This window comes from Solea senegalensis, unplaced genomic scaffold (assembly GCF_019176455.1).
Source record: "Solea senegalensis isolate Sse05_10M unplaced genomic scaffold, IFAPA_SoseM_1 scf7180000017676, whole genome shotgun sequence".
Classification (NCBI taxonomy): Eukaryota; Metazoa; Chordata; class Actinopteri; order Pleuronectiformes; family Soleidae; genus Solea; species Solea senegalensis.
The window spans coordinates 26,752-50,513 of record NW_025322489.1 but is presented as its reverse complement, the minus strand read 5'-3'; the positions used below and the strand labels follow the sequence as shown (position 1 = coordinate 50,513).

At 47.3% G+C, this 23,762-nt stretch overlaps 3 protein-coding genes across 6 annotated transcripts; all 3 read left to right on the top strand.

Annotated features, from left to right (window-relative positions):
• The first annotated feature begins 2,178 nt into the window (after positions 1–2,178).
• Positions 2,179–4,554, top strand: LOC122764803 (cofilin-2-like). Its single transcript, XM_044018747.1, has 3 exons — positions 2,179–2,513; positions 3,575–3,651; positions 3,736–4,554. Exons 1-3 carry the CDS (start codon positions 2,254–2,256, stop codon positions 3,846–3,848), a joined length of 450 nt encoding a protein of 149 aa, XP_043874682.1. The 5' UTR covers positions 2,179–2,253; the 3' UTR covers positions 3,849–4,554.
• Positions 4,555–5,288: 734 nt separating this feature from the next.
• On the top strand, positions 5,289–16,474 carry LOC122764806 (sorting nexin-6). Of its 4 annotated transcripts, none has more exons than XM_044018750.1 (14): positions 5,289–5,326; positions 5,507–5,578; positions 8,931–9,035; positions 9,129–9,239; positions 9,318–9,439; positions 10,560–10,683; positions 10,924–11,019; positions 11,095–11,200; positions 11,283–11,358; positions 11,437–11,476; positions 14,087–14,173; positions 14,352–14,511; positions 15,250–15,335; positions 15,426–16,474. In XM_044018750.1, exons 1-14 carry the CDS (start codon positions 5,321–5,323, stop codon positions 15,477–15,479), a joined length of 1,245 nt encoding a protein of 414 aa, XP_043874685.1. In that variant the 5' UTR covers positions 5,289–5,320; the 3' UTR covers positions 15,480–16,474. The 4 variants fall into 4 exon arrangements, with proteins under 4 accessions (XP_043874685.1, XP_043874687.1, XP_043874688.1 ...); XM_044018752.1 differs by having other exon boundaries at positions 5,290–5,326; positions 5,507–5,557; XM_044018753.1 differs by having other exon boundaries at positions 5,306–5,326; positions 5,510–5,557.
• A 388-nt stretch (positions 16,475–16,862) lies between these two features.
• On the top strand, positions 16,863–23,434 carry psma3 (proteasome 20S subunit alpha 3). Its single transcript, XM_044018754.1, has 11 exons — positions 16,863–16,968; positions 17,848–17,930; positions 18,118–18,241; positions 18,532–18,633; positions 19,474–19,547; positions 19,628–19,700; positions 19,792–19,857; positions 20,318–20,364; positions 22,315–22,382; positions 22,801–22,865; positions 23,270–23,434. The coding sequence occupies exons 1-11, from the start codon at positions 16,948–16,950 to the stop codon at positions 23,312–23,314; spliced, it is 768 nt and encodes a 255-aa protein (XP_043874689.1). The 5' UTR covers positions 16,863–16,947; the 3' UTR covers positions 23,315–23,434.
• The last annotated feature ends 328 nt before the right edge of the window (positions 23,435–23,762 follow it).

The following is a 23,762-nucleotide window of genomic DNA, read 5'->3' as shown; positions in this document are numbered from 1 at the left end:
CGCCGTTCTCCGGCCTCCGCACCGACACCGTTACTCGGTGTTCCCGCCTCGTTCTCGCCGCTTTCACGGGCGGGAATTGTACTCGTGTCGTTTCCGGAGGTTTTTCCCCCCACATTTGTTTCGTTAGTGACCGGTGAAACGGTCAGGTCTGAGAGCCGAGCCGGGCCGGGCCGGGCCTGGCCGCAGGCCGTGTGGCTCAGGGCGGCCATCTTATTCCGGCTGCCGGACTGAGCCGATGCACCCGGTCCGGTCTGAACCCGGTGTAAGGACCCAGAGCTCGGACCCGGACTGGCCTAGACCCGCGAGTGTTAACGTGAGCCGGTTCTGCTGAGACCGGAGCGGGTTATGTGAGTTAAATCCGGGTTATTTAAACCGAGTCAGACTGCAGAGTCACGGTTATGGAGGCCTGAGAGGGACAAATACAGCAGGACCAGGACCAGGACCAGGATCAGGTCCTGGACAGGATCAGTTAAATAATAACCTTCAGCCAAATGTAATAAAATCATTGATCAGTGATTGATTTTATTGGTCAGTTCAGATTCAACAACAGTTTAAAAAAAATCTCATTGATAAAAAAACGTTGTTCTTTGTCTCACTGAAATGTTTTTAATTCACAGTCCTAGTGATTTATCTGAAACTACCACAGGGGGCGCCACAGCATCATAGCTGTGACTGTTGTCATGGCAACGACAGATTTTAAAAGTTAGTTTGCTTATGTTGAGATGAAATGTAGAATCTCGTAGAGGACAGGAGGCTCCGCCCATCACGGTGACATCGTTCTGTCTCGCTTTGATTCAAACGTGATTTTCTACACACACTGCAGTCACATGATGTATTTCAATGTTTAAATCAAGAAAATGAATGAAACCGCGATGAAATCAGATTACTGAATCCACTGAAGCTCCTGTGATCAGATTACTGCAGATTCCGTCAGATTACTGAATCCACTGAAGCTCCTGTGATCAGATTACTGCAGATTCAGTCAGATTACTGAATCCACTGAAGCTCCTGAGATCAGATTACAGATTCAGGCCAGATTACTGAATCCACTGAAGCTCCTGTGATCAGATTACTGCAGATCCGTCACGACCACTGAATCCACTGAAGCTCCCAGATCAGATTACTGCAGATTCAGTCAGATTACTGAATCCACTGAAGCTCCTGTGATCAGATTACTGCAGATTCCGCCAGATTACTGAACTTACCTCGAAGATCCTGTGATCAGATTACCGCAGATTCCGCTACCAGATTACTGAATCCACTGAAGATCCTGGGTGATCGATTACTGCAGATCTGGCCAGACATTGAATCCACTGAAGCTCCTGTGATCAGATTACTGCAGATTCCGCCAGATTACTGAATCCACTGAAGCTCCTGTGATCAGATTGCGCAGATTCCGCCAGATTACTGAATCCACCGAAGATCCTGCGTGATCAGATTACTGCAGATTCCGGCCAGATTACTGAATCCACTGAAGATCCTGTGATCAGATTACTGCAGATTCGCCAGATTACTGAACTACCAGGCTCCTGGGTGATCAGATTACCGCAGATTCAGTCAGATTATTGAATCCACTGAAGTCTTCTGTGATCAGATTACCGCAGATTCAGTCAGATTACTGAATCCACTGAAGCTCCTGCAGATCAGATTACCGCAGATTCAGTCAGATTACTGAATCCACTGGAAGTCTTCGTGATCAGATTACCGGCAGATTCAGTCAGATTACTGAATCCACTGAAGTTCCTGTGATCAGATTACCGCAGATCTTCAGATTACCGGAATCCACTGGAAGCCCTGTGATCAGATTACTGCAGATTCCGGCCAGATTACTGAAGAATCCACTGAAGCTCCTGTGATCAGACGATTCAGTCAGATTACTGAATCCACTGAAGCTCCTGGTGATCAGATTACTGCAGATCTGCCAGTCCAGATTACTGAATCCACTGAAGCTCCTGTGATCAGATTACTGCAGATTCAGTCAGATTACTGAATCCACTGAAGCTCCTGTGATCAGATTACTGCAGATTCAGTCAGATTACTGAATCCACTGAAGCTCCTGAGATGAGGTGTTTTACATGATGTTGACATGTTTTTACAGATGTTATGATCATGTGATGAAACGTCAGATGTTAATTCATTCATCAATGTTCCTTCAGTTGTGTTGGTGGTAAACTGAGCTGACTGTGTGTGTGTGTGTGCGCGCAGGCGTCAGGTGTGACAGTGAACGATGAGGTCATCAGAGTCTTCAATGACATGAAGGTGAGGAAGTCGTCCACCCAGGACGAGGTGAAGAAGAGGAAGAAGGCCATTCTGTTCTGTCTCAGCGACGATAAGAAGAAGATTATCGTGGAGGAGGGGAAGGAGATCCTGGTGGGCGAGATCGGCGAGACCGTGGACGACCCCTACATCTCCTTCGTTAAGCTCCTCCCCCCCAACGACTGCAGATACGGCCTGTACGACGCCACCTACGAGACCAAGGAGTCCAAGAAGGAGGACCTGGTCTTCATCTTCTGGTATGAAGTTTGTGAGCGGGGTCAAGGGTCACAGAACAGATGTCTTATGTTGTGTAAGATGATATCGGCCCAGTGTTTATGTGTTTATTCTGTTTGTGATCTGTCCGAGTAAACGCGGGTTTATGTTGTGACGTGCTCGAGTCGCGGGAAGTGATGATGAGTCGAGGAAATTCAATTGAACAGGAAGTGCCTTTTATTTTGACAGTCACAGCGGCAATGAAGACGCCACATCCTGTCATTGACTACATGAACACTGTATTTTACAGTGTATTTTCAGCATATATTACGGGGTAACTTACTCTGTATTTACCACGTATTTTACAGTGTATTTACTGCGTATTTTACAGTGTATTTCGCTAATGTATTTTATTAAATGTTACACATGTAAAATGTGTAACATTTGTAACATATTCAACATAAAACCGTGTTTCTATTTTAACACACACACAGTGTGTGTTTGTTCACAGATGATCTTTGTAACCAGTTTGACCTCTGACCTCTGAACCCTGACGACTGCTGTAAAGTCTTGTTACAGATGAGTTAATTTTTCTCCCGAACGTTCAGTCAGTTCTGCTGGTTCTGGTTCTGTCTCTGGTTCTGATTCTGGTTCTGGGTCTGTCTCTGGGTCTAGTTCTGGGTCTGTGTGTGGTTCTGGTTCTGTCTCTGGTTCCGTTGATGTTTATTTGGAGCTCACAGAAACAGAGGCTGGTGTTTATTGCACAGGAAGTCACAGTTTGACAAAATAAAAGTCTTTGTTGGTTTAGTTTGAATTTTAACGTCTTTTCTTTTCCATGATTTATTCATCAACGATCTCATGACTGCGACCCGCTGCACACAGGAAGTGATTAGTTTATGTGGAGACAGGCGGAGGGATTCTTAACTCCGCCCACCCCGGTCTCATGGTTCTGTTTGTAGACGGCAAACGAATCAAAAGTTCCTTTAACTTTTGGTTCTTTCTGTGGTTTTGACTGGTTCTGGTTGTGGTTTTGACTGGTTCTGGTTGTGGTTCTGACTGGTTATGGTTTTGGTTCTGACTGGTTCTGGTTGTGGTTCCTCCTCAGGGCTCCAGACTCAGCGCCGATGAAGAGTAAGATGATCTATGCCAGCTCCAAAGACGCCATCAAGAAGAAGTTTACAGGTGAGTGGTCAGCTGCTGAGGTCAGAGGTCACGCGTGACGATGGTCAGTGATGAGTGAGTAACTCTGACCTTTGACCCCTGCAGGCATCAAACATGAGTGGCAGGTGAATGGTCTGGAGGACATCCAGGACCGCAGCACGCTGGCGGAGAAACTGGGCGGGAACGTGATCATTTCTCTGGAGGGCAAACCGCTGTGATATCATCCGGACCCAAGCACCTGACCCCGCCCACACTCACTCACTCACTCACTCACTCACTCACCGCTTACTCTCTCTGTCCCATGTTCTGAACGAGTTCTAGTGTCTTTAGGCCACTTTGTTTCCTGTTTTTGTTCTTTTCACTTTGTTCCAACATGAAGGAGATCTCATTAACATAACGATATGCAAACCCCTCCCACTTTTGTTGCCACATGACTTCTGTTTAAAGTTCATCCCGGGAAGGTTGTCTCTCTCTCTGTCTCTCTCTCTGTCTCTCTCTCTCTCTCTCTCTCTCTCTCTCTCTCTCTCACAGTCGGAGTTTTGCCAAAAAAAGTCCATGTGAAAGAATTGGCCACGCGTCGGAGGCGAGCGCCGCGACCTGTCGCCAAGCTCCGCCTCCTGCAGCACACGTTTCTTTACATATGACTTTTATTTATTACTGTAACGTGTTGTTTCTTCGCCACACACACACACACGCGAGGACACTAAACTCTAAATTCTCCACCGTCTTTGTTCGTAGACTTTTATTTTGTAACGAAACACTACAGGAAGCAGATTTGACCCCAGCAGTGAGAGACAACAACATGATGACATCATCACCACCATCATCATCGTCATCCTCATCGTCCGGAGCCTTAAAGTGGAACGTTGTTTGTGAGATCATCACAGGAAGCCACGCTGCAATAAAAGCCTGTGGCAGATCTGACTCTTGAGTCCCCGCCTCCTTTTCTGCCTCCACCAATCACAGAGCACACACACACACACACAACCTCACATTTAAACGTTTCAATAAACAGAACCATGAATAGAACCGGTACAATTCACATAGAACTGGTGTCACCTCAGTGTCGTCTGACAGAACCAGTTTAAAGAACCCAGTGGACTTGGTGACAAGTCTGAATCCAGTAGAACCAGAAGACTAGAGCCCAGGAGGATCCACATAAACTGAACCTTTTAGAACGCTGGAGAAGTTTGAATAATCTCACCAGAACCTGCAGTAGAGAACTACAGTGATGTCAGAACAACGGGCCTCAGTAGAACCCTGTCACAACATGTTAGCAGAACTTTTACAAACTGATACCAGTACAGACCAGAACCAATCCTGGAAACACGTTCACTGTGGGTTCTATAATCTGAACAGAACCACAGTCTATTTATGTACATGAACATATGTTCTCAGAACCAGGTGACTGTGTGACTCAGAACCAGAACCAGGTGATTGAGGTGACTGTGTGACTCAGAACCAGACGTTAGAAGAACTTGATCCTGCTGCTGCTGAGAACATGTGAGAAGACCCAAACCTGAGTCTTCTGTGTGACAGAGAGGACAGAGAGGACAGTGTCCGTTTTTAATGTTTTAATATATGAATATAATCTTTACGGCTATTTTATTTTTATTTTATTTTATCTCATTTCCGGCGGATGACACGAAGGTGACGTGTCACCACTTCCTGTCTCCACCCGTTGGCAGCCATGATGGTGGGTTTGTGTCTTGTCTGTGTCTCTGTCGTCTGTTTATTTGTTGTTGTCCTCTCCTCTGCTCTGTAATGGCGGCTCAGTCCCCGCCCCGGTGTCCCCGGTGTCTGTCTGTCTTTGTCCCCGCTGCTGTTGTTGTGTGTTCGTCGGTAACTAACGGCTCTGTTCTCGGTGTCTCTGCAGCAGGAAGGGCTGGACGACGGACCCGACTTCCTCTCCGAGGAGGAGCGAGGAGTGAGTGCTCTGTCTTCACCTGTATGTCCTCATCTGTCTTCACCTGTATGTCCTCAGCTGTCTTCACCTGTCTGTCCTCATCTGTCTTCACCTGTCTGTCCTTACGAAGGCTGCGTGTTAGCTTTAGCTGTAGCTCGGTGTTTGTTGTCTTCGATTCACGTTAGCTCCATGCTAACTCAGTGTTAGCCGCGGTCACCTGTGGTTTAACCGTTGTTTTATACACACACACACACACACACTGTCTAACAGATGACAGACAGACAGACAGACGACTTTATTGATCCCTTTGGGAGGTTCCCTTGGGGAAATTAACATCTCTAAAACTAACGAGCCGCTGACTAACGTTGATGAGTCGGTCACATGACTGCGATACAAATACACACACACACACACAGAGGGATACTGTCAATAGTAAAAGTCACATGAGTAAAGTTGGGGTAAAATAGGACAGAGTGAGACATCGTGTACTTAACAAAGATGAGGATCAATAAACTGCTGATCATGTTTTCATCTGACGTCACGCTCTACAGTTTCACACGCTCAAGTTCTTATTTCTAAACTGGCTCCTCCCACTTGGGGGTGGAGCATAGCAAGTCTGGACTTTGAAGGGACAGGGTTCAGGATCCTGACACAGTGTGTTACCATCAGCTGACTGAGCTCTGTGAGCGCCCCCTGCTGCATGACCACGTCTTTATCTACGTCACATGAGCGCGTCTTTATCTACGCCACATACGCCGCCTTTATCTATCGCCACATGACCGCTGCCTCTTATCTACACGCCACATGAGCCGCCGCCTTTTATCTATCACGTGGGCCATGAGCCGCCGCTTTTTATCTACGCCGCCATACGATCAAGGTTTTTATCTACGCCACATGAGCGCCAGTTTTTACTCCACACGCCATATGATGCTTTTATCTACGCTACATGAGCGTCAGTTTTTATCTACATGACCGGCGTTTTTATCTACGCTGGCTATGAGCGCTGTCTACGCTACATGAGCGCCAGTTTTATTTACGCTGGCCATGAGCGCTGCTTTATTCCACGCTACATGAGCGCCAGTTTTGCCTACGCTATGAGCGCTGTTTTTACTCACGCTATGAGCGCAGCCTTTATCTACGCCACCGCTTTTATCTACGCTACATATCGCGTTTTATTTACGCTATGATCAAGCGTTTTTATTTCCATTGCCATATGACTGAGGCTTTTTATTTACGCTAAACCAGTTTTATTTCCAATACGCGCTACATGAGCGCTGCTTTGCCTACGCTACATGACTGCCGTTTTTATTTATTACATGAGCGCTGCTTTTTATCTACGCTACATGACTGGGCGTTTTTATTTTACGCCATATGAGCGCGTTTTTGCCTACGCTACATGACCGCGCTTTCTTTATTTACGTCATATGAACGCTGCTTTTTTATTCTACGCTACATGATCAAGCGTTTTTATTTTACGCTACATGACGCGTTTTTATTTTACGCTGGCGATCAAGGCTTTTTATTTACAAAGGCGACTGCTTTATTTTACGCTATGAGCGCTGCTTTTATCTACGCTATATGATCATGCTTTTTATTTACGCTATGGCGAGCGCTGCTTTATTCCACGCTACATGACTGCTTTTATTTTACGCGCTACATGAAAGGCTTTTATCTACGCTACATGAGCGTTTTCCACGCTACATGAGCGCCGCTTTTGCCTACGCCATGAGCGCGTTTCTTTATTTCCAATAATACGCTATGAGCGCGTTTTATTTCCATGCCATATGACTGCTTGCTTTTTATTTCCACGCTACATGACGCGTTTTTATTTTACGCTACATGAACGCTGCTTTTTATTCCACGCTACATGAGCGCTGCTTTATTTACGCCATATGACCGCTGCTTTTATTTACGCTACATGACCGCGCTTTTATCTACGCCACATGACCGCTTTATCTACGCCACATGAGCGCCGCTTTATCTACGCCACATGACCGCTGCTTTATCTACGCTACACAACGCCAGTTTTTATCTATCGCCACATGAACGCTGCTTTTTATCTACGCCACATGAGCGCTTTTTATCTACGCTACATGACCGGGCTTATCTACGCTATATGAGCGCGTTTTTATTTGACACAAGGCTACATGACTGCTTTATCTACGCCACATGAGCTGGCTTTTTACCTACGCTTGCTACGACTTCGCTTTATCTACGCTACATGAGCGCCGCTTTATCTACGCCACATGAGCTCGCCAGTTTTATCTACGCCACATGAGCCGCCTTTATCTACGCCACATGAGCGCCAGCCTTATCTACGCCACATGAGCCGCCGCTCTTATCTACGCTCACATGAGCGCCAGTTTTTATCTACGCCACATGACCGCCTTTATCTACGCCACATGACCGCCGCTTTATCTACGCCATGAGCTGCCTTATTCACGCCAGTTACGAGCCGCTTTATCTACGCCACATGAGCTGCTTCTTTATCTAATAATTTACATGACCGCTATTTTTATTCCACGCTACATGCATCGTTGCCTTTATCTACGCTACACATGAGCTGCTTTTATCTACGGCCACATGACCGCTTCGCCTTTATCTACGCCACATGAGCGCTGCTCTTTATTCACGCTTACATGACCGCTTTATTCACGCTTACATGAGCTGGGCTTTATCTACGCTACATGAGCGCCGCTTTTATCTACGCCATATGAGCTGCTTTTTACGCTACATGAGCGCCGCTTCTTATTCTTACGCGCTACATGAGCTGCCAGTTTTTATTCCACGCTACATGAAAGGCTTTTCTATCTACGCCACATGAGCCGTTTTATCTACGTCATATGACCGGGCGTTTTTATCTACGCCACATGACCGCGCTTTATCTATACGCGCTACATGAGCGCCGCTTTTACCTAGCCACATGAGCCGCTTTTATCTACGCCACATGAGCGCCAGTTTTATCTACGCCACATGAGCGCCGCTTTATCTACGCTAAGAAAGGTTTTTATTCACGCCACATGACCAAGCGCTTTTATTCTTTATCTACGTCACATGAGCATTATCTCTGAACGTAGATAAAGACGCGCTCATGTGACGTAGATAAAGACGCGCTCATGTGACGTAGATAAAGACGTGGTCATGCAGCAGGGGGCGCTCACAGAGCTCAGTCAGCTGATGGTAACACACTGTGTCAGGATCCTGAACCCTGTCCCTTCAAAGTCCAGACTTGCTATGCTCCACCCCCCAGTGGGAGGAGCCAGTTTAGAAATAAGAACTTGAGTGTGTGAAACTGTAGAGCGTGACGTCAGATGAAAACATTATCAGCAGTTTATTGATCCTCAGAGTGAGGGAGTGATGCATTATGGGTCATGTTGTGTCTGTCTCTCTGCAGCCGCGGGCGGTGAACGTGGATCTGCAGACGGACGCCACGCTTCAGGTGGACATCTCTGACGCTCTGAGTGAGAGAGACAAGGTCAAATTCACTGTCCACACCAAGGTGAGAGAGAGACCATGACCTTCATCAGCTCACAGTGTCGTTGCTGAGTTGTGAACGTGTGAGTGTGTGCTGACATGAATGACGTGTCCACAGAGCACGCTCCCTAACTTCAAACAGAACGAGTTCTCTGTGGTTCGACAACACGAGGAGTTTATCTGGCTGCACGACTCGTTTGTGGAAAATGAAGAGTACGCAGGATACATCGTAAGATCCACACACACACACACACACAGTCGTTTACGTTGTTGTTGTTGTTGTTGTTTACGTTGTTGTCGTTGTCAGATCCCTCCGGCTCCTCCCAGACCAGACTTTGATGCTTCCAGAGAGAAGCTGCAGAAACTTGGAGAAGGAGAAGGTTCAATGACCAAGGAGGAGTTCACTAAGATGAAGCAGGAGCTGGAGGCGTGAGTGTGTGTGTGTGTGTGTGTGTGTGTGTGTGTGTGTGTGTGTGTGTGTGTGTGAGTGTGTGTGTGTGTGTGTGTGTGTGTTGTCTGTGTGTGTGTGTGTGTGTGTGTGGTGTGTGTGTGTGTGTGTGTGTGTGTGTGTGTGTCTTTGTGTGTGTGTGTGTGTGTGTGTGTGTGTGTTGTGTGTGTGTGTGTGTGTGTGTGTGTGTGTGTGTGTGTGTGTGTGTGTGTGTGACAGTGTGTCTGTGTGTGTGTCTGTGTGTGTGTGTGTGTGTGTGTGTGTGAGTGTGTGTGTGTGTGTGACAGTGTGTGTGTGTGTGTGGTGTGTGTGTGTGTGTGTGTGTGACAGTGTGTGTGTGTCTGTGTGGACAGGTGTGTGTGTGTGTGACAGTGTGTGTGTGTGTGTGTGTGTGTGTGTGTGTGTCTGTGTGTGTGTGTGTGTGTCTGTGTCTGTGTGACAGTGTGTGTGTGTGTGTGTGTGACAGTGTGTGTGTGTGTGTGTGTGTGTGTGACAGTGTGTGTGTGTCTGTGTGACAGTGTGTGTGTGTGTGTGTGTGTGTGTGTGTGTGTGTGTGACTGTGTGTGTGTGTGTGTGTGTGTGTGTGTGTGTGTGTCTGTGTGTGTGTGTGTGTGTGTGTGTGTGTGTGTGTGTGTGTGTGTCTGTTGTGTGTGTCTGTGTGTGTGTGTCTGTGTGTGTGTGTGTGTGTGTGTGTGTGTGTGTGTGTGTGTGTGTGTGTGTGTGTGTGTGTGTCTGTGTGACAGTGTGTGTGTGTGTGTGTGTGTGACAGTGTGTCTGTGTGTGTGTGTGTGTGTGTGTGTGTGATGTGTGTGTGTGTGTGTTGTGTTGTGTGACAGTGTGTGTGTGTGTGTGTGTGTGTGTGTGTGTGTGTGTGTGTGTGTGACAGTGTGTGTGTGTGACAGTGTGTGTGTGTGTGTGTGTGTGTGTGTGTGTGGTGGACAGTGTGTGTGTGTGTTGGTGTCTGTGTGTGTGTGTGACAGTGTGTGTGTGTGTGTGTGTGTGTGTGTGTCTGTGTGTGTGTGTGTGTGTGTGTGACAGTGTGTGTGTGTGGTGTGTGTGTGTGTGTGTCAGTGACTGACGGCTGCGTCCTGTCTCTTTAAGAGAGTACCTGGCCATCTTTAAGAAAACCGTGGCCATGCACGAGGTGTTCCTGTGTCGCGTGGCCGCTCATCCCGTCCTCAGGAAAGATCTCAACTTCCACGTCTTCCTGGAATACAACCAGGATGTGAGTAACTGTAACCACAGTAACCAGCCTCAGGCCACACCCACTCACCTCCCTGGGTCACTGAATACCTCTGATTCAGATGGTTCCCATGACAACATCATGGTCACTCTGGTGTCAAACTGTTCAGTGGGTGAGCGCCCTCTAGTGGCAGCGCTGAGCGTGGACAGTTTCAATGTTGACATGAGGAAAAATGCAGTGTCTTGATAACACCTGTGACCTTTGACCTCTCCTCACTAACAGCTGAGTGTTCGAGGGAAGAACAAGAAAGAGAAACTGGAGGATTTCTTCAAGAACGTGGTGAAGTCAGCTGACGGCGTCCTGGTGGGCGGAGTCAAGGTGAGAAATGTTACTGCTGGTCGACTCTGGGTGGCGCCGTCTCACTTGTCTAAGCGCATTTGTCGTGTGTTCCAGGACGTGGACGATTTCTTCGAGCACGAAAAGACGTTTTTGTTAGAATATCACAACAGAGTGAAGGACGCTTCAGCCAAGTGTGACCGCATGATCCGCTCACACAAAAGTACGACAACACAAACTGCTGCTGCTGCTGCTGCTGCTGCTGCTGCTGATGACTCTGTGTGTGTGTGTGTGTGTGTGTTCAGGTGCCTCAGATGACATCAACAGAATCGCATCATCTCTATACACATTAGGAACACAGGACTCTACAGATCTGTGCAAGTATGACCTTTGACCTCACAGTGAACACAATCAGTGTGTCGTCGTTCACTCGTTCACTCTGTTCTTCTTCTCCTTCAGGTTCTTCCTCAAAGTGTCCGAGCTGTTTGAGAAGACCAGGGTACGTTCACACCACTCACATGACCACCTGTGAGTGAGTGACACTGACGTCACATGACCTTTCACCTGTGAGTGAGTGACACTGACGTCACATGACCTTTCACCTGTGAGTGAGTGACACTGACGTCACATGACCTTTCACCTGTGAGTGAGTGACACTGACGTCACATGACCTTTCACCTGTGAGTGAGTGACACTGACGTCACATGACCTTTCACCTGTGAGTGAGTGACACTGACGTCACATGACCTTTCACCTGTGAGTGAGTGACACTGGCGTCACCTGTGACACTGACGAGTGAGTGACACTGGCGTCACCTGTGGTGAGTGAGTGACACTGACGTCACATGACCTTTCACCTGTGAGTGAGTGACACTGGCGTCACATGACCTTTCACCTGTGAGTGAGTGGCGTCACATGACCTTTCACCTGTGTGACACTGTCACATGACCTTTCACCTGTGAGTGAGGTGACACTGGCGTCACATGACCTTTCCACCAACGCGAGTGACACTGACGACGACCACATGAGTGACTGTGAGTGAGTCTGACCTTTCACCTGTGTGAGTGACACTGGCGTTGACCTTTCAGTGACACCGGCGTCACATGTCACCTGTAGTGACACTGAGTGACACTGCTGACCTTCACCTGTGACACTGACCGTGACCTGACGTCACATGACCTTTCACCTGTGAGTGAGTGACACTGGCGTCCGCATGACCTTTCACCTGTGAGTGTGACACTGGCGTCACCTTTCACCTGTGACCACTTTGACCTTTCACCAGTGGTGACACTGACTGACCTTTCACCTGTGAGTGAGTGACACTGGCGTCACATGACCTTTCACCTGTGAGTGAGTGACACTGACGCCATGACCTTTCACCTGTGAGTGAGTGACAGTGAGTGACGCATGACCTTTCACCTGTGAGTGGGAGTGACACTGGCGTCACATGACCTTTCACCTGACACTGGCGTCACCTGTGAGTGACACTGGCGTCACATGACCTTTCACCTGTAGTGAGTGACACTGGCGCACATGACCTTTCACCTGTGAGTGAGTGACACTTCACCTGTGCGTCCATGACCTTTCACCTGTGGTGACACTGTGACTCTGGCCGCATGACCTTTCACCTGTGAGTGAGTGACACTGGCGACGCACATGACCTTTCACCTGTGAGTGACACCCGTCCACATGACCTTTCACCTGTGAGAGTGACACTGACGCACACATGACCTTTCACTGACGCGTCACATGACCTTTCACCTGTGAGTGAGTGACACTGACGTCCACATGACCTTTGACACCTGGAGTGAGTGACACTGACCGTCACATGACCTTTCACCTGTGAGTGACACTGGCCGCATGACCTTTCACCTGTGAGTGACACTGACCGTCACGACCTTTCACCTGTGAGTGACACTGACGCATGACCTTTCACCTGTGAGGTGACACTGGCGTCACATGACCTTTCACCTGTGAGTGACACTGGCGTCCATGACCTTTCACCTGTGAGTGGTGACACTGACGTCACATGACCTTTCACCTGAGTGAGTGACCACATGACCTTTCACCTGTGAGTCACATGACCTTTCACCTGAGGAGTGACACTGACGCCATGACCTTTCACCTGTGAGTGACACTGGCGATCACATGACCTTTCACCTGTGAGTGACACTGACCTTTCACCTGTGGTGACACTGACCGTCACCTGACCTTCACCTGTGAGTGACACTGGCGTCACATGACCTTTCACCTGGTGGTGACACTGACATGACCTTTCACCTGTGAGAGTGACACTGACGTCACATGACCTTTCACCTGTGAGTGACACTGACGTCCACATGACCTTTCACCTGTGAGTGAGTGACACTGACCGCATGACCTTTCACCTGTGAGTGACACTGCGTCACATGACCTTTCACCTGTGAGTGACACTGACCGCCACATGACCTTCACCTGTGAGTGACACTGTCACATGACCTTTCACCTGTGAGTGGTGACACTGGCTCACATGACCTTTCACCTGTGAGTGGTGACACTGACTGTCACATGACCTTTCACCTGTGGTGACAGGCGTCACATGACCTTTCACCTGTGAGTGAGTGACACTGAGTCACTGACCTTTCACTGACACTGACGTGACCTTTCACCTGTGACCTGACCTCACATGACCTTTCACCTGTGAGTGACACTTCCACATGACCTTTCACCTGTGAGTGACACTGGCGTCACATGACCTTTCACCTGTGAGAGTGACCTGACGTCACATGACCTTTCACCTGTGAGTGGCTGACGCACATGACCTTTCACCTGTGAGTTTGACCATGACCGCCTTTTCACCTGTGGTGAGCTGACCATCATTTGACCTTTCACCTGTGAGTGACGCTGACCATCACATGACCTTTCACCTGTGAGTGACGCTGACCGTCACATGACCTTTCACCTGTGAGTGACGCTGACCACTCACATGACCGTTCAGTTTCTGTTTGTACAACCTCGCACTTTTCAAAATAAAATTCTGAATCTTCAGTTGAAGAGTTTTTAGTGGCATGGATGTCAGGTGTAACCATAGCAACAGTCATGATGTCACACTTTCTCTGTTTGTTTGACAGAAAATTGAAGCTCGAGTTGCTGCAGATGAAGACCTGAAACTCGCTGACCTGCTCAAATATTACCTGAGAGAGTCACAGGCTGCCAAGGTGTGTCCTCTCTCTGTCCTCTCTCTGTCCTCTCTCTGTCCTCTCTCTGTCCTGTAAAATAAGATCAAAGAACAGAGACTTCCTGTTCACAGGTGTTTAAAAACTAATGGCAGTGAATATTATTTACGCCTGTGGCTGTAGTGAGTGTGTGTTCATGTGTTCATGTGACCTGCTGCAGGACCTGTTGTACCGGAGGAGCCGGGCTCTGGTGGACTACGAGAACGCTAACAAGGCTTTGGACAAAGCTCGAGCCAAAAACAGAGACGTGCTGCAGGCAGAGACGAGTCAACAGCTGAGCTGCCACAAGTTTGAGAAGATCTCTGAGTCTGCCAAGCAAGGTGACCTCCTGACCCCTGCTAACACTGCTAACACCATTTACATAGCTAATACAGTTAACACTGCTAACACTGTTTACATAGCTAATACAGTTAACACTGCTAACACCGTTTACATAGCTAATACAGTTAACACTGCTAACACCGTTTACATAGCTAATACAGTTAACACTGCTAACACTGTTTACATAGCTAATACAGTTAAACACCATTTACATAGCTAATACAGCTAACATGGCTAACACCGTTTACACAGCTTACACCGTTTACATAGCTAATACAGTTAACACTGCTAACACCATTTACATAGCTTATACAGTTAACACTGCTAACACCGTTTACATAGCTAATACAGTTAACATAGCTAATACAGTTAACACTGCTAACACTGTTTACATAGCTACACACTGCTAACACCGCTTACAGCTAATACAGTTAACACTGCTAACACCAAGCATATTAGCTAATACAGTTAACACCGCACTGCTAACACTGTTTACATAGCTAATACAGTTAACACTGCTAACACCGTTTACATAACACCGTTTACATAGCTAATACAGTTAACACTGCTAACACGGTTTACATAGCTAATAGAGTAAACATGGCTAACACCGTTTACACAGCTAACAGTGTTAACACCGTTTACATAGCTAATACAGCTAACATGGCTAACACTGTTTACATAGCTAATACAGCTAACACTGCAAACAGAGCTAACAACGTGTTTTTTTTGTTCAGAACTCATCGACTTTAAAACGCGGCGAGTGTCTGCGTTCAGGAAGAACCTGGTGGAACTCGCCGAGCTGGAGCTCAAACACGCTAAGGTACGTCACTATTAATCAAATATGCTAATGCTACATAAATGCTACATGATGAGATGTAAAGACTGTGGCCCTGCCCCCTCTCACCTGCAGGGGAACCTGCAGCTGCTGCAGAGCTGTGTGGGAATCCTCAAAGGAAACACCTAACCCCATGACTCCGCCCCCACACCCAGCAGAACACGCCCTGTCACCACTGCCCCGCCCCCTTCTAAACTAACTACGCCTGCTGTGGGGCGGGGCCTGGACGGACGAAACCGAGAACTCTGGACCAGAGAGAGAAAACATGACAGGAAGTCCGCCATCTTCATCACTGACATCATCATCCTCATCATCCCACCACTGCAGCCGGTTCTGCTGATCCTGGTCCAGTATCAGACTGGTTCTGGGTCTGGTCCTGGTCCAGCAGAACCAGATGGTCAGTGTGGTCCTCTGATTACTCTGTTTAGCCTCTGGTCTGGTTCCAGTCTAGTTCTGGTTTCAATGGGACTCAGTATCATGGGCTAAACACTGGTTCTGGTTCTTGGTGTCAGTCCAGAATCTGATCCAAATGGTCAGATCAGTGGAGTCTGAACAGAAACACATGAAGTTCACTGTGAGGAGGAGGTGGAGCCAGAACCAAGTCTTGATCCAGGATCTGGTCCAGGTTGGTCACCTGGTTTCTTCCTGGGTCAGAGTCTCATGTGGTTCTGCTCAGGTTCTTCTCTGGTCATGTGACTCCGCCTCACCATGACGATGTCATCATAAATATCAAAGGTTTTATCTGCAAATTAAAATCAGCAAGTTGTTCTGAGACGTCACACGGTCATGTGATCATCTTCGTCATCTTCACCCTCCTCTTCCTCGTCCCTGTGTGTGTGTGTGTGTACGTGCTTGGTTTTTTTATTTTGGCGGTGAACTTCCTGTAGGATGTTTTGGGTCCACCTCTCTGCTCCTCCTCTTCATCACTAAATGTAAAGGAAACATTTTACATGTGTTTGTATTGGATTAAAAAAAAGAATTGTTGATCATCTTCATCATCACTAACTGTAGCTCGTTGATCAGCTGTTTCCTGTTTAATTTGTTGTTTTTACAATTGTTCATGAATGTGTGACCAAAGCTTCTTTTATGTCATCAAACCGAAATAAACTGCAGAACAAACAGCGCCACCGTGTGCTCGTCTCTCGCTCTCTCTCACACACACACACACACACACACACGTGACACATGTCTTTATTCATATTCATCGTGTTCACTTATCTGTCGGATGAAAGTTTAATGTGAATTACAGACATTTGAAGAAATTAAAATTCGATAATAGTGGCGGGAAATGTATCATCACGTGTTTGATAACCAAAATAATCAAATTTAAAGTTACGACGGAGTATAAGAGCGACTTTGTATTCATAAAACTTCTCTTCAGTTTGGCACTAATACTCCATCGTGTAAAATGTAATTGTGTTTTGAACAATTTCAATAATAACAGAATATAATATAATAATATGATACGCGTGAGGCTTTTATTGTGAAGGCCAGAAGCGCACACGTCTGTGACAGTATGTTGACGCATGCGCAGCAGATCAGCTCGCGGCGGTGTTAGCGGCAGCAGCAGTACACAGAGTATTTGTTTGTAGTAATCATGAGTTCTATCGGCACTGGGGTGAGTCTGTATACTTTACTCTTCTCTAAAGTCATTTCCGTTTCATTATAAACGAACTAAATCTCAGGACAATCTTCCGCTTTCACTCCAAAAACCCACTTCATTCATTATTAGCTGCTAGCGCGTTAGTTAGCCTGCTGAGTCACAGCTAACCGCTAACCCCGCAGCGTTGCTAACGGTGAGCTAAAGTGAGAGTGAAGACTTTTCACCGCAGTACAACTTTAAACCTTTAATTCTTCTCATATTCACGGTTTCTCGCCACAGACCTCGGCGCTGGTGTTAAACAGAGTCAGTGCTAACCGCTAGTTAGCTCCTGGTAACATAGCATTGACTCAAATCCATGCTCACGGTTTCGCTTCATGTTTTGTGACATCACTTCCTGTCAGGAGACAAACGAAAAGTAAAAATGTTTATTTAAAAGTTGATAATTATTATATTTGTAATTGTAGAAAAAACCTTAAACGTTTAATCAAAGGGTGGCCGGTTCGAGTCCTCACCAGGTCAAAGGGCTTGGGTTACCCCTGAGCAAGGTATCAAACCCTGATCGCTGCGCACTTCAGTGACTTCAGTGCAGAGAAGTGATCTCTTATTATTTTCACCATCTCATAGTGAAAACAGAATATTCTCTGAAAGATCTCGTCACATTTATCAGAGCTGCAACAAACACTCAGTCGATCAGTGATCGATGACTTGTTTGTTTCATAAAAATGATAAAAATGATGATTAGTGTTTGTCAAACTGTCCTCAGACGCCTGTCACTCACCGCTCAGTTACAAGAAACAACCATGCACCAGGGTTTATGTACCATGATTAAAGTGAAGCCTTTTTATGTTTACCACTGATTTACTGTGTGTGTGTGTGCGTGTGTGTGTGTTGCAGTACGACCTGTCGGCCTCCACCTTCTCTCCAGACGGCCGAGTGTTTCAGGTTGAATATGCGATGAAGGCAGTTGAAAACAGCAGGTGAGTTTCTGCTGAGTCATGGTTGATGGCTCAGTGATTTTGTTGTGGACCTCAGGAAGACCAGCTTGTCCAACTTTGCCAACAGCTTGTAACAATGAACACTGGTTTGTGCTCACAGTGCACGTCCAGAGGCTAATCTGACCGCTAACGTGCGTGCGTGCGTGTGTGCGTGTGTGTGTGTCTGCAGCACAGCCATCGGTATCCGCTGTAAGGACGGCATCGTGTTTGGTGTAGAGAAGCTTGTTCTGTCTAAACTGTACGAGCAGGGTTCTAACAAACGCATCTTCAACATCGACAGACACGTCGGCATGGTAACCACACACACACACACACACACACACACACACAGTCTTAATAAGTAAGTTTACCTGACATCATAAGTTAGTCCAGAAGTTTGCATTTCCTGAAACTTTCCATGGGAACATGAGGATGAAGAGGACAGGTGTGAGCGAACCACAGATTCACAAACTCCGGCTTTATTCACGTTAATTCCCATGGAAAGTTTCCAGTTATGCCTTTTTACACACATGGAAACATGAATGTTTTTCTCTGTGGTCGTGAGTTGATCTGTCTGTCTGTCTGTCTGTCTCTCTCTCACTAGGCAGTAGCTGGTCTGTTAGCTGATGCTCGCTCGCTGGCTGAAGTAGCCAGAGAAGAAGCATCAAACTTCAGGTCAAATTATGGACACGACATTCCTCTGAAGGTGAACATCCACACGTCTGTCCACACGTCTGTCCACAGTCCCAGTGCGGCGTCTTTAAAGGTCATGGTTCATGTGGTTGATTTGAAGGAGACCGTAAACTGTGTGAAGCTCACATGGAGAACAAAACACATTCAAGTCACAATTCAACATTAATACTCTCCTTCACATATCCTGGATTATACAGTGAAACGGTCCACCAGAGGGAGCTCATGTTCCACAGTTTGAGAACCCTGGTGCTAGGGTTGTCCCGATACAACTCTTCAGCATGAATCACACTCACTTTGTGAAATGTTAGAATAGTCCTGATCATGTGATTTCACTTCACTGACCCGTTTATTATTACCAATGGTTCCATCCATTTTAACCTTCATTCATTTCATACAGTCTATGGTTCATTTCATTAGGAGGAAAGTACCAAGTGCTCATGGGGGTGTTTTCAGAGCAGTGTTTTCACTATTTGGAATTAGACCAACCCACACAGGGTGTGAGTGTAAACCCAGAGTCCGGGGCCCGAGGACCGGCCCCGCAGACAGACTTGGCTCCGTGTGGATCTTCAGGACACATTAAAAATGTCATGGCTGGTGTTTGGGGTATTATTAACAAACGGAGGCTATTAAAGTCGACAGGTGGCGCTGGTTTATGAGAATGTTGTTTTAGCAGCTCGCCTCGGGATGAGCTAGCGTGGTGGTAGCTCGCGCTCGCCATGCGGCTATATAGCCTCTGAGTTCAGAGGTTAAAGCTGAAATAGCAGTAGCACACACACACACTGTTGTTGTGATCATGTGATCTGATATCGTATCGGGACACCTGGTGCTAAGCTAACTGTCTCCTCTGTCGCAGCACCTGTCAGACAGAGTGGCCATGTACGTCCACGCCTACACGCTGTACAGCGCCGTCAGACCGTTTGGCTGCAGGTGAGTTTGATCGCTGATGACATCACTTCCTCTTCCTCTTCTGTGGTTTAAAACGTGTGTGTGTGTGTGTGTGTGTTCAGCTTCATTCTGGGCTCGTATGATAAAGATGACGGTCCTCAGCTCTACATGGTCGACCCGTCAGGAATCTCATACGTGAGTCACTTCTGTCTGCTAAATGTTTGTGGCCGCTTGACTCCGCCCCCTCACAGTCATCCTCTGAGTGTGTGTGTGTTTCTGTTGCCAGGGTTACTGGGGCTGTGCCATCGGAAAAGCAAAACAAGCTGCAAAGACAGAGATTGAGAAACTGCAGGTGAGTGTTTGATAGAAGCTTGATGTTGTCATTGTGATCATGTGACTGTTGATGTCACATGACCGCGCAGTGATCATGTTTCTTTAGTTTGGAATCAACAATGTTTCAGTTCTTTCAACAATGAAAGGAGTCGTGACACAAGAAGAGTATTTAATCTGCGACGTCTACGTCACATGATCTCACTGTGACACACACACACACACACACACACTGCTGCCTCCATCACTCAGTTCAAATGTCGGATTTTGTCTCTTCACTGTTTGAAATCCAACGTTCAGATTAACCTCAGTGACACTGAGTGACCACACGAGGCAGCAGAGGAGCAGCAGCTACAATCAGTGTGTGCATGTGTGCGTCACAGTGAGATAAAGACGTGATCATGTGACGTAGACTGAAGATGACTTAGATTTTATTACAACTCTGAATGTTAAACGTGTCACAATCTGTGTGTGTTTGTCAGATGAAAGACATGACGTGCAGAGAACTGGTTAAAGAAGTCGCCAAGATGTGAGACTCACACGCACACACACTCATGCACACACGCACACACACACTCATGCTCCGACACTCCCCACACACACTCATGCGCTCACACACACACACTCATGCTAGCTGCTGCGACACACACTCATGCTGCGCTCCATGCACACACACACACACACACTCATGCTCACACACACACACACACTCATGCTCACACACACACACACTCTCACTCACACGTCACACATCACACTCATGCTCCACACACTCACACACACACTCATGCAGGCACACTCCTCATGCTCACACACACACACACTCATGCTCACACACTTCCTGCCTCACTCCTGCTCACACACACTCATGCACACACACTCACTCATCACTCATGCTCCACACACTCACTCATGCTCACACACTCATGCCATTCCTCATGCTCACACACACACACACACACACTCACTCATGCTCACACACACTCACTCATGCCCATGACACACACTCCTCATGCTCACACACTCACTCATGCTCACACACACACTCACTCACACACTCACTCACACACACACTCATGCACACACACATGCGCAGGCACACTCACTCATGCTCACACTCCTCCACTCACACACACTCATGCTCACACACACACCTACTCACACACACACACTCATGCTCCACACACACACACACTCACTCATGCTCACACACACACACTCACTCCTCATGCTCACACACTCCTCACACACACTCATGCTCACACACTTCACTCATCACTCATCATGCTCACACACTGCCACACACCTTCACACACACACACACACTCATGCTCGCTACACACCACACACTCATGCTCACACACACACACACACACACACTCATGCTCACACACACACACACTCACTCATGCTCACCACACTCATCACTCATGCTCATGCTCACATGCTCACACACACTCACTCACACACCTCACACTATGCTCACACACACACTCATGCTCACACTCATGCTCACACACACACACACTCCACTCATCACTCTCATGCTCACACACACACACTCATGCTACACTCATGCACTCTGCAGGCCACTTACCACACTATCACACACGCACTCATGCTCACACACTCATGCTCACGCAGGCACACTCACTCATGCTCACACACACACACTCATGCTCACACACGGCATCCATGCTCACACACACTTGCTCATGCGCCGGCACACACTCACTCATGCTCACACGCACTCATGCACACTCACTCATGCTCACACACACACACTCACTCATGCTCACACACTCACACTCATGCTCACACACACTCACTCATGCTCCACCTCATGCTCACACACACACACTCATGCTCACCACACTCACTCATGCTCACACACACTCACATGCACTCACTCATGCTCGCGCACACCACACTCATGCTCACACCCACACACACTCATGCTCACCTCATGCTCCCACACACACTCACTCATGCTCACACACGCACTCATGCTCACACACACTCCTCTCACACACTCACACACCTCATGCTCACACACTCACTCATGCTCACACACACTCATGCTCACACACACACTCATGCTCACACACACACCCTCATGAGCTCACACATGCTCACACACTCATGCACACACTCATGCTCCACACACACTCACTCATGCTCACACTCATGCTCACACACATGCACACACTCACTCATGCTCACACATGCTCACACCACACACTCAGCTCACACACACTGCTCACACACACACACTCATGCTCCACACACACTGCCCTCACACACACTCATGCTCACACACACACACACACACACCTCATGCTCACACACACACTGCTCACACACACTCTTCATGCACACACTCATGCTCACACACACACACTCATGCTCACACACACACACTCATGCTCACGCACACACACGCAGGCACACTCACGATTGAGTTCTTCTTCTTTTCCAGAATCTACATCGTTCATGATGAAGTGAAAGACAAAGCGTTTGAGCTGGAGCTCAGTTGGGTCGGAGAAGGTGAGAGCCAATCAGAGCGCTGCTCATGTCACTAATCAACTAATAACTCATAGTCAGTTTTGAATGATTTTAAACTCGTTTCTTAAATGTGAATATTTTCTACTTTCTTTGCTCCATACAAACAACGAATCATTTAGTTTGAGAATGTCATCATTTCTAACAACTCATTGATTGATGGAGAAAATAATGGATGAAAATGATCATTGGTTGATCAATAGTTGATCAATAGTTGACAGCAGTACTTGTGACAGTGTCATGTAACAAAAACAAAGATGACCATCCACCATTTTAGAAAACAGAAACTTTCCACACATGGTGTTGTGACTATGACGGAGGACGTCATCACAACACAGGAGCCCACAGTTACCATGGCGACGCCTCTCTCTCTCTCTCTCTCTCTCTCTCTCCCCCCCCCCAGTCACAAACGGACGACACGAGCTGGTGCCTAAAGACGTGAGGGAGGAAGCAGAGAAATACGCCAAGGTGAGCTGTGTGTGTGTGTGTGACTGTGTCAGGTTCTGTTACACTATACACATACACATACACAATGTCTGTGTGTATGAGTCCAGACCTGGTTTTAGGGTCAGACTTGAGCTTCTTTTCAACGACACAGTCCTGGCTCGACTGCATCAGTGACAGAACCTGGTACCTGCTGGGTTTTTTTTAACTTCCTGCTCTGACGAGGTTCAGCTGAGCCGAGACTGAAATGTGACATCATCAGACTGCCGGCCTCTGATTGGTCAGAGAGTGTTGTCACTGAAGAGTCATGTGCTGCAGATTAACTGTAGATGAGAGTGAAAGATCCTGAAATCATGTGTTCATCTGCAACACTTAACAAGGCACACGTGTTACACTGCACTCATGGTTCCTCTGCTTGTGTCTGCCAGGACTCTCTGGAGGAGGAGGACGACTCTGATGAAGACAACATGTAGCCCCGCCCCCCTGACATCATGAGCCCACTCTCGCCTGCTCCTGTTTTTCACGTTTTAAAGTTCATGAACGTTCACATCTGTCAGTTTCAGCTTTGAACAAAAATAAAGTTTGAAAAAGTTGAGTGACTTTGTGTGTGTGTGTGTGTGTGTGAGAGAGAAATAATAATGGGAGGGTTTAAAAATCTTTTTTGTTTAATGACGACCAGTGAATATTAAAGGGATAATTGTGGCGTTTAAATGTCTGTCAGCAGAGACTTGTGTAATAATGTGTGTGATATTGACGTCACGATCACGTCTTTATCTCACATGAACTGACTTTTCCAACAGGAAACTTTGTTTGTAGTTTGTAAACCACGCCCTGGCTGTTCTTCTTCGTGTGTCTGTTGCGTAGTAAAAAAAAACCTCCACGTTCCATGTGACGTCACTGCTGTCCTGTTACGTAACGTGT